Genomic DNA, 14,040 nt, shown 5'->3' on the forward strand with positions numbered 1-14,040 from the left:
TCCCTCGAGGCTCCCCACCCAGAAAGAGTTGCCAATTCAAGTTGCAGTAGGACCCATGTTGCTTTTTTATACATATGCAGCTCCGGAGGGGAACGGGCGGGGGCGGGCGGCGAGGGGAGAATAACTGCTTGGTCCTGCAAAGACATCTGTTTCTCATCTCCGTTTGCCGTGGCAAAGGAGAAGAAAGTCTTTTCAAAGGGTGGGAAAGGCACAGATTTTTTTTTTTTTTTTTTTTTTTAAATCACACGCACACACAACAACAACAGAACCAAACCAAATAAAAAAAAAGAGAAGACATCTCAGAAGGTTGCAGAGTGAATACGTTATCCGGCTGGAGCCGGGCCCCCAGGGCTAGGGCGGGAGCCGGGGAGCGCGTGGGGTCTGGGCTGCGGGCTGGAGCTGGGCCCGCGTGTCCCCGGGCACCGGGAGGGGAGGGGAGGGGAGGGGAGAGAGGGGAGGAGAGGGAGGAGGGAGGGCGGGAAGGAGGGAAGGAGGCAGGGGGCGGGCTGGGGTGGGGGTGAGGGGAAGGCGCCCCGTGTGCTGCCTGAGGAGCGGCGGCGGCGGCGGCGGCGGGAGCAGAGGGAGGGCGGGAGAGCGGGCGCGCTTGTCATGTTCCCTCTCTCACCCTGGGGGCATCCTGCACAACCTCTCCTCGGAAATCCACGGGGAAATGGCAAACAGGATTGACGGGTTTCACACGCTCCTCGCTAGACAGAGCCGCTCATTACCATAACCGTCTGCAGCGACGGCGGCGCAGCGCCCCAGTCGCGGCGGCGGGACCTGCCGGGACCCTCGCCCGCCGCGCACCAGCGTCCACCGTCGACCGGGCCGCCGGGCCGGGCCCCGCGCGACTGTCCACCGGCGGCCGGGCTGGCGCCGAGCCCGGAGCGGACCAGCGGCAGCGCGAGCGCTCCGGCCGCCGCCTCCCGGCTGACCCCGCGGTAAGAGCCGGGCCGGGCGCTGGCGGCGGGGGCGGCGAGGCCCGGGCGGGTGGAGGGCGAGGGCCGGTCCCCGCGGGCAGAGTCTTCGCGCGCCGAGTGGCACCCGCGCGGCCTCCCGGCACCAGGGCCGCGCCGGGGGCGCCGAGCGGACGCGCACCGGCCGGAGCGGGACCCGGGCAGCGCGGGGGCCGGGACGCCGCCGGGCGCCGAGGCGGCGCGGGCTTTCCCCGGGGCTGGCTTGCGCCGCGGGGCCTTCTCCGGGGCGGGAACCGCTGCCGCCCGCGCGCACCCAGCCGACTCCGCGGGCGGGTGGGGATGGCAGCCCTGGTGAGCCCCCAGGGCCCGCGGCGGACGCTCCCTCCCTTTCCCTAGGGGACGGGGGGTCAGTAGGAGGGATGCCCCCGGGTCTGGTCGCCGCGACGCTGGGCAGGTGGAGAGGGAGGGGTTGTGGATGTCAGGAGCGCGCGTCTTCGAGAAAAGGGAAGAGCTGCAGGAGCTGACACCTTCTGTCCTCCGCCACCTCCGCCCCCGCACTCTCCTCCCCGGCAGCCGAGCCTCGCTGCGGGCGGCGGCGGCTCCTCTGTCCTCAGCTCACCTCCCCGGCGGACTCGGCTGCTGCCCGCCTGGTCCACGCCTCCGCCTCTCTCTCCTCCCTTCCTCCCCTCCCGCCTCCTGGGCCCTAGCAACTTTCCGGAGTGCCCGGCTGGGGCCGTGGAGGCGGGGGGAGAGGCGCCCCCCCCCCCCCCGGCCCAGGGTGGCGCGGACAGAGCGGACGCCTGCGGGAGGTGCGGGCGCTGTCCCCTCCGCCCGGGTCCCACGGCCGCGCCGGGCGCTCCCGCAGCCGTGGGCTCCGAGCGGGCTTGGCCGGCGAGGGAGGGAGGGAGGGCCGGGCAGGCATCTGCTGCGGGCTGGAGCGCGGGGACGGGGCCAGCCTCGCCAGAGCCCTGCCAGCCGCTGTGAGTCATTTCCTTGGAATCCTACCTTTGGTGTTTATTTCCCTTAGAAGGAAACTTGTTTAAAAAAAAAAAAAAAAAAAGAAAGAAAGAAAAGAAAGAAAGAGTAATAATAGCTCTTATTCTTCAGGAGAGGCGCACGGCTCGCGCACCGTGGAAAGACAACTTGCCTTTGTTCCCAGACACTTGGGGTGTTGTTTACTTTCTCCTGCGGCCGCCGGCCGGCAGGGCTCTGCTCCCTACGTGAGAAGGGGCTCAGGGGCCCAGGCACCGACCCCTTGGGGTGTGTCTGTGCCGGAGTCTCCCGGACGTGGTGCCTGCAGGGGGGTCGGTTCTCCAGACGTCGCGACCCTGGGCCTGGGATGGGGAGACCTGGCGCCAGGGCTCGGACACCCGGACGGACACCTCATCTTCCCCCTCAGGCCCAGCACCGGCCCTTCTCGTCCTAGGACCTGACCTAAAGCTCCTGATCTCTCGAAGCTACAGCTGAGAAATGCACTTCTAGGGCAGACAGGTGTACTGCAGCGAGTGGCAGAAAAGCGACATCTGTCTATTCGGAAGGGTTGAAGGATTTTATTCCACCCATTCAGCCCCTTCCACCACCACGAGCAGCAGCGGCAGCTGGACAAGCTGTTGGGATCTTGTTAAGGACAAGGAGGAGGTCGGGTTGGGGGTGGGGGGGGGGGGCTTGGTCCACCTGGGCAGCACATTTTAAGACTGGCAGCATTGAACATACCAGCCCTTCTCTGCGTTTCAGTGTGGGAATCAGATCTCTAACTGCTGTGATGCTTTTAATGTTCTCTAATTTCCAATGCTGGGGAGGGGGAGGGGGAGGCAAAGAATGACCAGGAGTCCCTCTTAGATTCAACGTGCTGCTGAACCACCCTGTTCTATGTGCCTACCTCTCCTATTAGCGTTATAATGGCTCTGAGGAAAAAACATGCGTAAGTCTTCTGGAAAAACCAAATTGTATTAGCAATGCCTGGTAACTTTACTATGAACATTTCCTGAAAAAGCATGACATTTTAGTCGTTAGCCTTTTGGGAATGCATGAGGTGTCATTCTGCTACGTCCAGGTGGGTGACAAAACTGACCTGCAGGAACCTGGGAATAAGAGGTTAGGACCTTTTTATTTTTTAAACCCATGTGTAGACAAAACACACTTTAACAACCTTCTTTTGAATCCACTCACCTCTGATGTTAAAAAATACAAATCTTACCATAAATGTACATATTTGTGGTTATATCTAATAATAACAGCACATGAATTTGTGGATTTAAACTTCTGAACTCAGTAGCAGAATTACAATGTAAATCTCATCGTACAGAGAATAGTGACAGTTTGGATCTGCACGTATAATACAAATAGTCATGTGAAACATTAGCGCTTAGCACCGCACACTCCCAATTCTTCCTGAACGTTGAACTTGCCTTCTTAATTTGTTAACATCCTGGTGTAAATTCTAAATAGACTTCCTAGGAAGACTCCATTGCAGAATCTCCTCCCAGCCCCCAAATAATCCAAAGTCACTCACATTTTATTCAGACTTACATAAATCACTTATGGAAGGAACTCAGCTTCTCCAGCATATTTGTGTGTACAGGTTTCCAGTTCAAAAAGGAAAAACTTACAGAAATTAGATTTCACGAAGGAAAGAGCCAAGATAAGACAACTATGCCGTGTTTCAAGTTCAAATGTGTGACTGATAGAATTTCATGTGTTGGAATCAATACTAACAAGTAGAAACACTGAAATCCTTAACCAAAAAAGCTACAACAATAAGTTATTAATATGTAAACAAACTCTTAGGAACATAAAACAGCACAGGGCCCATATAATGTCCTATTAAACAAAGGTAATTTCTTCTAGGGACCTACGAATGCTTTCTTAAGAGGAGTGGATTTGTCAACCTTCCTCTGGTTTTATGTAATAAAAGTTCAACAGACAAAAAGCTTGGGTCTTATTCCCAGAATCCAGCACAAAAGTGAATGTGAATTTCAAGCTGGAAACCACCACTGCAGTCAACGAGAAAGGGCTACTGACCGAGAAAAAGCTATATAACTCGCGTGCTCCTGGAATAGCATTTACCGACACAACTGTCTTTTATCATAGGTTAAGAAATTAGACCATTTATGAGAGTCTCCCAGGGAATCTGTCATCGTGAGGCTTGATAGCTTGTTTGGTTGCCGAGTTTGAGGGGTGATAGAACAGCTTCGTTTGTTAAATCAGGGTAGCCCTAAATTTTTTGATGACTCCAGAGCAAAATAAATGGTATGTCCCACTATTGCCTTTTAGAGAATTAATCAAACACCTCTTTTTTTCTTCTTCTAATAATGTTTACTAAGTCCTTGCTGCTGCCTCTTTGCAGGGAGGACAGTGTAAAAGAGAAGTGGTAGGTCATTTAGCAGCCCAAATCATTTGGGTCCTCCTTCCAGCCACTGACATGGACACTTCCCCCTGTCTGTCAAAAGGCCTTGCTTCATTGTTCAGTGAGGTTGGGACAGAATTTAGGATCTCCAAGAGAAGCCCGAACAAAGAATGGAGTCCTGGCTGCCAAGAGCCGCTCTGTTAGCCAGAGGACATTGTCTCTTCATTGAAGCTATTTCCCCTTCCCCTGGTGTTTTTCCTTCTGTTACCTAGAAGTGGACCCTCCGTATAACATGTAGGTAATCACGGTCTCCTAGACAGCAGGAGATTCACCCTTTCCCCAAAACATTACAAGCTGTATAATTTGGAGAAGGAAAACGTGAAGTAGACCTTTGGCGTATGTTTGAAAGACAATCAGTGTTCAGAAAGCAGACCTGACATCACTCCTTGTGACGGTTCTTTAAATGGCAAAGTGGGATAGTGGAGGTTCAGGTCTTGTAAAGGAATTGGCAGCTAATCAAGGTGCTGAGGCCTCTCTGCCTTCACCACTGATCTCTGGCCCATAGGTCTTTTTGCTTTAGTATCAAATCCTTTTCCCCCTTGAACTCACTCTTCACCCTGCCTCGAGCCTTACTCAGGACCAAGTGGAGACACTGAGCCCCCCTGGAAGTGGCCTGGCCCACCTGAGTTAAGCAGGGGCCCAGCGCTGCATCACAGAGCAGAGAGGCTCCCAGTCTCCCAGCAGGCCCCAGGCAGGGGCGTGAACTGGAGAGGAGGGCAGTGGTGTGGTGCCTCCTGGAAAGTTCTGCCTTGTGTCTGGGCCTCACCGAGGAAAGAGTTGCCGGCTGCCTCTGGCCCTGAAGCCCTGGCTCCTGTTTAATATTCTGCCTGCTCCGTTGATGTTGTGCTTGGCTCCTGTGGGGCTGCAACTCCCGGCTTGAAACTAGAGCCAATTTTCTGTCTTCATCTCACAGTGTTTTGACTGGAGGCAGATCCAGTTCAGGCCGATCAGGGCTGGTGGAAACAACTACCAAGTGTGTCTCTGTCTGCTTCGTTTTGGGAAAAGAAAGTGGAGGGAGCCCCGGAATGTTGTAGAGGAGCTGGCCCAGCGGAAAGGAGACAAGAGGCCCAGCCACACAGACCAAACCTGAGCGCATCAGTAGGGATTAATGGTGGAGATTTCTGCCTCCCCACCCTTTCCTTTTGATTGATTAGCGGATTTCATCAAAGGAGACTCTCTGGGGACTGACTAGAAAATTGATTTTGCCTTATTAATAGGAAGCGCAAGGGTCCGGGACTTGCCTCTTAGGGGTACATTTTGTGCGGGAAGGTCAGGGGGAAATGTGTTAGGAGGCAAAGCAGCTGTCTCAAAGAGGGCTGAGGGGAATCTGAGAACAATAAGAAATGGGATTTTAAAGATCCGCCCATGAAATGCAGATTGCCGAACACAGAGGCTGAGCTAATAGCAGCAAGAGAGTTTGCTGAGGTTTTCTTTGAAAAAATAATCAAATGTTTCAGGGTGAAGGGGAGGACTGAGAAGTAAAAGTTTCCCAAAGCAAAGGAATGAAAATGCCAAGGCCATTCCCTGGCTTATTCTTGATTAGGGCTGTTTTCTTTCTTTCTTTTTTCTTTTCTCTTTTTTTTCCTTTTTCCTTTTTCTTTTTCTTTCTTTCTTTCTTTTTTTTTTTTTAGATCTGAGGCTGTCAGAGATGACTCTGGTTCTGTCCATGAATAGATTCTGCGAGCCCATTGTCTCGGAAGGAGCTGCTGAAATTGCTGGGTACCAGACACTATGGGAGGCTGACAGCTACGGAGGCCCAAGCCCCCCTGGGCCAGCACAGGCTCCTCTGCAGGGAGACCGGGGAGCCGGTCCCCCACTGGCAGGTACTGCCCTTGACCTTCCCCTGCTGCCCTCTGCAGCTCAGCTGCCAGACTAGTGGGCGGGGGTGGTGTCTGGGGCGCCCTTCTGAGCTGAGAGAGCTCATGTTCCAGGGACTTCCCAGGCTGCCTGTACAACTCTCATAAGTGAGCCCAGGGCTCCTGGGAGGGGACCAGACGTGATACTCAAGTTGCATTCAGACCTGAAGCTACGCAAGCTGCTGCTGCGTGTATAAGTCATGCACCTATATTTTTAAAAGAACCAAACCAGATTTTGGAACTCTTGAGTTTGGCTTTTGGTTTTTCACCCTGTAGCACTGCATGGCTCTCTCAGAGCTACACAAGTCCTGGTGAGCTTGACAATGAAATCTTTATCCCATGAGACATAAAGGAATCTACACTTTGGGCCCGAAGCTGTGTGTCTCTTCTTTTTATTAAGCACACAACTGGCTTTCATATTCAGGGGGAAAATTTTTGAAATCTAGATATAGGTTCTTCCTGATTCTTTATTCTTATATTTTAAGGTAAGTTCCTTGGGTTTTTGTGTAGTACCCCTTAAAAAAAAAACCTATAATATAAAATAAGTACTCTTTGAAGTTTGTTTTGGATTAAAAGCTCTGTTCTTTAAAATTTAAACCCTACTTTTATTCATGGCTGACATACTACGTTTCTGAGAGGAAAAAGGACTTTGGATAGCCCAAATTTTACTTTTAAATTAAAAAGTTTTTAATTTCATATATTGAAAGAAAGAAAATTATAACTCTAATATGCAGGTAGTCATTTGCTTCCTTACCTACAGCCAATAACATTTCAAAGTTATTTGGTTGTTAGTGCTGACAGTTAAAGATGTATACATTTGAGCAGTGGTGTTATGTTATCATGGATTTAATTAAACACTTTGAACAAATACTGTTCTTTCCTTTTATGAATTTTGCTGTTTGTGCATACAGTTAAGATTCTGAGTATTTAGTAAATGCTGAGATAGATCATTTTCCTTTATAATTACCTCGAAATCCTTGCTTAGCCTGGGTCACAATTCTGTATGATAGCAGCCATTAAGACAAATGTTTATTTTTAATCACCACATGTACAGACAGATACGTAGCCAACTTATCTTCTATAAGGAAATTAAAGGAAAGTATTTTGTTTGGAGAGTCTGGCAAACCGCATGTCATTTGTCATATCTGATTTATTACCACAGGATCACATTACAGGGGAATTTCAAATCCTATAACAACATCCAAGATCACATACTTTAAGAGGAAGTATGTGGAAGAAGAGGATTTTCACCCACCACTCAGCAGCTGTAGCCATAAAGTATGTTTTTTTAATAGTCATTCTTTTTATTAAGAGTTTAAGATACTTAGTAACAGTTGCTTGATCCATTTCCAGAAATTAAATTGTTCCACCCAAGCAATGAAAATGAGCCATTTCTCAGCAGAGCCATATTAATCGTTGTCCCTTTTTTGGGTCCTGTGTTATTTTCACAAGGAATTGAGGAAAGAGCCAGCAGGAGCTCCTCTACCCAGAAATACCAAAATTACATAATCCAAGGAACATCTTTTTTACAAATGATTTGATTTTTCTTAAGTTGCATTAATGGTTATGAATGGTGTGTGCTTTCACGTGTGCACAGAAAAGCACCTGTTCTTTCCTGATATTCCCCTTCCCCAAGCTCTAGCTCCAATGGCCAGTGCCACTTCTGTGGGTGCCCACCTGGGAGCGGTTCCCCAGGGCTTCTCAGGACCCTTTACAGGTGGACTCCCCATCTGTTGAAAGCATGCGTGGAAGTAGAAACATGCACTTGTACACTGGCTGCATATGTTTACTTTGTTAAAATATGTAATTCATTCCCAAGAAAAGACCACAGCTAACTCTTTTGCATACATAAGAAGAAGTAGGAAACTGGCCACTAAGCTTTTCAAATACCATCTCTTTTCTTTATGGTTATCCTCCTTTAAAAACTAGCTACAGATTTAATCGAGGGAGGGTATAACCCCAGGGCTTCTGGGTGGCCCCGGTTAAGCGTCTGACTCTTGATTTTGGCTCAGGTCATGATCTCACGGTTCCATAAAGTTCAAGTTCGAGCCCCACTTCAGGCTTCCAGCTTGTAGTGCAGAGCCTGCTTAGGGTTTTCTCTCTCTGCCCCTCCCTTGCTCGCTCACTCAAAATAAGTGCATGAACTTAAAAATAAGAAAAGGGAGGGTATAGGCCAAAGCATAGTTGTCTGAAACATGGAGAGGATTTTTAATTTTTTGATGCACTTCCTTTCTGTCTCCTCTTACCCCATCTCCCCACCACCCCACAAGCTTATCCTTCAACGTGTTGGCTTTGGCCTTGCTCATAATGACCTGGGCATGCATTGGTAGGTGCTGAGCTTTTCTCTGAATGTATAGTTCCTGCCTTTGATCCTGAGCTGGCTTTGTTCATAGCTCCTCAGGTCATGCTAACAGTTCCTTTTTTTTTTTTTATGGCCTGGAAGAGGTGGCCCCCAGGACACAAGCTGTTTATTTCCTCTTTCATTTTTGTGTTATGGTTGCAGCGAATTTCTAGTTGCCTCTGGATCTGTACCAATCATCACATGGTGATGGTAGCACACTGCTCAGAAGTGAGTCTTTCTCATTTCTTCCTTGCATCTCTTCTCCTGCCTGGCTCCAGAAGGAAGCCTACTTTGGCCCTTCAACTGACAGATCCTTTCAGGGGAAAGGCTGTTGTCCCTCCTTCAAGCAAAGATAATTGCAAGTGTTAAACCCACAGGGACAGCCCTGAAAGCAGTTCTCATGCTCCTGGCCAGGGTTTGAAGTATACTTATTATGACCTGCATTTTGCCATCTTTCAAAAGACATTTATTCCCATGTAATGTATGAGTATATGTGTGTGCATATGCATGTGTTTGTATACACTCACATAAAAGCGCAAGTGTCTTAAGGGTACAGCTTGATGGATTTCACATAGTGAACATACCCATGTAACTAGCACCCAGATCAAGAAACAACATAGCCAGCAACTGAGAACCTCTCTTCGTGCCTCTTGTTACTACTTTTCTGCCCCACCCCCACCCCCACCCCCGCCCCGAGAAACTGCTCTCCTGATTTTTAGCAGTGTAGATTTGTGTGTTTCAGCATCTCCCTCACGGGGCCATATAAGAGCGAACAACCTGACCTCCCCCTGCTGAGGTCTCCATTGTGACTGGATTCCCAGGTGCTTGACCACACCACGGATTCAGGAATGGGGGCGGGGGGGGGGGGGGGAGACATTAGTAACACCAGGGACGGCATCCCTAAATGAATTTGGGAGAAACAGGAGCCCAGTATTCCCAGATCCAGAGACTACCAAGAAAGAAATGTACTGTGATGACATTTTCCTGTAGCCCATGACCTAAGTTTTCTCTTCCTTTTTTGACTTTTAGACCATCTCAATTTTTGAAGAACGAGCCCACATCCTTTATATGTCATTAGAAAAGCTAAAGTTTATCGATGATCCTGAGGTATACCTGCGAAGATCTGTCCTTATAAACAATTTGATGAAAAGGATCCATGGAGAAATCATCATGCAGAGTAACTGGTGCTTTCCTGCCTGCTCTTTCAATGGCACCTCTGCTCAAGAGTGGTTCATGGCTCAAGACTGTCCCTACCGAAAACGACCACGGATGGCCAAAGAGGAGTGTGAAAAATTTCATGCCTGCTGCTTTTACCAAGAATGTGGTGGTCACTACCTAAACGTACCCCTTTCTGTCCATGCTAGCGTTGGAAGTGCCTCCACCACTGTCCCCTCTTCCTCCTCATCCTCCTCTTCCTCTCCCCCTCTACCTTTACCGAGTTGTTCCCACCAGGTGGATTTTGACGTAGGCAGCGCACCTATTTACAAGGGTGATGGCCAGATACCTGCCAATGAAATCTTTGTTACCAATGTCAGGTCGCTAGGTGTTCAGGAAAAGGCCACCTTAAGTGATGAGAAAGCAAATCATGACACCAACAGGGATGGTGGCCCCATAAGCCATGAACCTGTGGGAAATGACCTGGCTTTTGAGTGCAAAGGCCAATTTTATGATTATTTTGAGACTGCATATAATGAAAAAAGCAATGTGAGCGAGTCTTGGAAAAAATCCTTAAGGAAAAAGGAGCCTTCACCAAGTAACAAACTGTGCTGCAGCAAAGGGAGTAAAATATGAGCCATCTTTTCACCGAAACTCTGAAGCATGCACAGCATGATCAATTAGCTCTCATAAATTTTATTTTGAATGGATTTTATAGTTTTGTACAACTGATAAAATTATGCCATGAACATGCCGTGTCGTTTTAATGCCTGGAGAGCAGATTGCATAAAACATCTGTATAGTAGGCATCAGCGAGCTACTTATAAATGTGGTGATTTTGCCCAAAAACCAGCTGACTTAATGCTTAAAAGTAGACCTTAGTTTTCTTATGGAAAAGGTCAGTAGATTAGCCTGGGGGCAGTGTGCCCTTGTGATCTTTCCATTACCCCCAAGGAATCTGTCACTAGCTAGGAAACTTCCAACATGTTCGCCAACTAATTAGGTAGTTATTTGGTAAGCAAACCAAAACAACCAGCAAAAGATGCCTGCTTCTACGTGACTATTTTTTTTCTGAATAAAAGACTGAAGACAGGGAGCTAGATGAAGTGGCCTCGTGGTGCCGTTAAGTATTTATATTTAACAGTCTTGCGTGACAGATGAAAAGAGGATGGAACATAATGAAACACCAGTCTTGGGGTGGCAATCAACAATATGTGTAGAGGGGTGATCCCTGCAAGTTCCTGGCTTGCCTGTGATGGGTGATTCGGCTGTTAAAGAGAGGTGTTATACAGGGCGATTTTTGGTGCCTTACTTTATCTTAATTTTTGCCAATGTGCAAATTAAGGATAAATCAGAGTTACAGCAGGGATTTAACAAACAGGAAAAAAAATACACAGGGTGGATCAATATCGTTTGGAAACCGTTAACTTCGAAACTATTGCGTTCAACTTTTGATTCAACATCTCTATCCTTTCTTTGTTTTTGATGCCCAATTGCTTTTGGATTTGGCATTTTTAGAAAGGGATGGGGGCAACAATAGAGCTGTTAGAAGCCAGCACTAAGCTGCTTGAGCTTTTTCTATGGCAACGGTCTGTTGCTGGGGTTTGGGTTTTTTGGGTTTTGGGTTGTTTAGTTTTGTTTTGTTTTCTTGTCCAATGAAGTTCATGAACCAGTGGCATGCATTATACTTTAATCTGTTTTGCATCATTTCACTCGTTTAGATTATGAAAGCATGTGGTTTTTTATATATGACTTTTGCTGTTGATTAAGAAGCACAATGTTAATAAATGATGTGGTGATCAATAAGGTTTTATCTTAAAGAATGTAAAGATTTTAGTTTTTGGAAAGTTATTTTGGAGAAATGGGACTCACTGGCAATAGCTACCATGTATTTGGTCAACATGTTTCTCAGTGATTTCTTTAATTTGTACGTTTGCAAGAGCGTGTTCAGAGTGCCCCTCTGACCGTCTGCCCTTCTCCAGCCAACTTCTTCCACACTGTATTGCAGTTTCCAAGGTTGCTAATTGACTTGGGCCTCCTTAAACAATACTTCACAGGAACCAAATGCCAAATGGAGGAAATAAGTACGTCCTCCCAGTTTCTCCAAGATAAAGCTTTTTTATTATTGCTATTAATATTAAATATAGGTCTCATTCATACAGTGTATGAGTAGGATCATTTGGACAATGTCCACAAGGACCAATTTTTAAAACATGTTCTTGTGTTATGGCTAAATAGTCTAGTAATGTTTTGTCCTTTATTTTCAATATTTGATAAACATTTGATGTTGAAAACTTAGATGATAGATGCTTGTATATGACTGTGTTGTTGTAATAAAGTGAGGTTTTCTTGATATATATTTATTAAAATGATCAAAATTCATTAAGATTTTGTTATTTTAATAATCCTCAGCAGTGTTTCTCTTTTCCATTGCTCTTTCTCCTTTAAAAAAACTCTAAATGTCTAGTGGACAGTGGCCATGCAGGTGTCTTCAAAATGAAAAACTACTTTAAGAGGTCAATTGGACAGGTATTTTAGAATGATGCTAGTTTGTAAGTTTAGATTCCTGTGGATTGAGAGGACAGTGTTGTTTTTTTTTTAATTTTTTTTTAACGTTTATTTATTTTTGAGACAGAGAGAGACAGAGCATGAACAGGGGAGGGTCAGAGAGAGAGGGAGACACAGAATCTGAAACAGGCTCCAGGCCCTGAGCGGTCAGCACAGAGCCTGACGTGGGGCTCGAACTCATGGACCGCGAGATCATGACCTGAGCCGAAGTCGGATGCTTAACCGACAGCCACCCTGGCTCCCCAAGAGGACAGTGTTAATAAATGATGTGGTTGGTTGTCAAGGCTTCATCTTAAAGAATCTAAACATTTTCCATTTTTGCAAAGTTTCTGACAAAAATATAGCATAATGTAAACCCTGAGTAAATCCTAGCTGATTTCCATTATGAAATGCCAAATTGTCAAAAAGATGGCTAGTGTCAATGGTTGAAACCGCCATAGATCATTGCTAGTGTTACTCCGTAGGACTCTGTATTAATGTTATTCTTAGAGGCTAATATTTCATTTGATAAGAGAAGGCTAGTTGAAAGCTAATTAATTTGTCGAACATAGCATTCTTACTCTGTCCTACATCATAGAGATTTAAATATGAAAGAAATAACATCCTTTTGCTTTTTAAAATCCCCCAGCATTATTAATGTTTCTCTTGATGGCCAAAGCTATAAAATGAGTTGGTGATTTCCCACAGCACTCACCTGAGCTGGGGTTCAGGCTTCCACTCTGTAGAACCCACCAGAGTTTCTCTGCTGGAAGATCGGTGCCTTTGAATTCAGCAGCATTAAAATTTGTAATTTTTAGTCAAGTTTTTGTTTCTAGGATATTTCCAGCATACCAAAAGACCTGCTTTCTCTTTCCCTTGCCTCCCAAAAAAACTACTAAACACCCATCGGAATAAAACTGGTCCATTTGTTGGTGTGAGAGCGTTAGGGCCTCCTGTGTGCCTGGATTGCCATGTCTACTCAGAAGATACTCAGATTTTTCCAGAGTGGCCAAGACAGGTAAATCTAGGGACTGGGTTCTATAGCTGCATCCTCAGAGACTGGTAAAGCTAAGACACTCTTCACCCCACACACTGTGTCTGTCCACCTGGAAGGAGCACCTTTTCCCATTGCTGTGCTTTGCTTTAAGGAAAACCTGATAGGGCAAGATTCTGGACTTTTAAAAGTTAAATGAAGGGAAATACTTAAGAAAATGACCCAACTCCCCCCAAGAATGCCATTGATTGCTACTCCCTGAGGCATCTAGGTGCATCTCGTTAACCAAATCATTCGCCTTTGCCTCTGGTTCCTCTCTAAAAGTGGAGCCGAGGCCCTTTAAAAGAGCAAAGATACCGTAGTCCTCCTAGCTTCCACTCTCAAAAATCCTATTATTCTGTGCTTCACCTTGAAGGGGTCCCAAGGACAGGATTACAGCAGCCAGGATGTGGGAGGAAGGTAGAAACACTCAAAAACTTGAGGAAGTGACTGTCTGCTTACCAATTAGTAATTAGGGTCAAGCATCTTTGGCACAATCTTTTAAGACAGTGGTGATTTAGAACATTTTGTTTCGTAAATGGTGAAGCCAGCGAATGAACATTTAGTTTTGGGGATCATAGTTAACTCCATCAAAGCAGGGCTACCCACCCCTCCAATCATGAACTTGTATTACAGCTCCACTGAATGGCTTCCTTTCTGTGTATCTAGAGAAGAGCTGGGAACAACTTGGCAGCAGACATGGGCGTTAAGAGATGTCAACCTCACAATAAACATCAGACAAGGATATAAGGATTCGTATGCAACGCAGCTCAGGCTTTTATATC

The 14,040-nt window shown here is 47.0% G+C and overlaps 1 protein-coding gene across 1 annotated transcript; it reads left to right on the forward strand.

Moving 5' to 3' along the window:
• The first annotated feature begins 827 nt into the window (after positions 1-827).
• Positions 828-12,057, forward strand: SERTAD4 (SERTA domain containing 4). The gene is made up of 4 exons (XM_045452419.1): positions 828-941; positions 5,955-6,146; positions 7,342-7,457; positions 9,550-12,057. Exons 2-4 carry the CDS (start codon positions 5,972-5,974, stop codon positions 10,309-10,311), a joined length of 1,053 nt encoding a protein of 350 aa, XP_045308375.1. The 5' UTR covers positions 828-941; positions 5,955-5,971; the 3' UTR covers positions 10,312-12,057.
• The last annotated feature ends 1,983 nt before the right edge of the window (positions 12,058-14,040 follow it).

The sequence above is a fragment of the Leopardus geoffroyi genome, chromosome C3 (genome assembly GCF_018350155.1).
Source record: "Leopardus geoffroyi isolate Oge1 chromosome C3, O.geoffroyi_Oge1_pat1.0, whole genome shotgun sequence".
NCBI lineage: Eukaryota > Metazoa > Chordata > Mammalia > Carnivora > Felidae > Leopardus > Leopardus geoffroyi.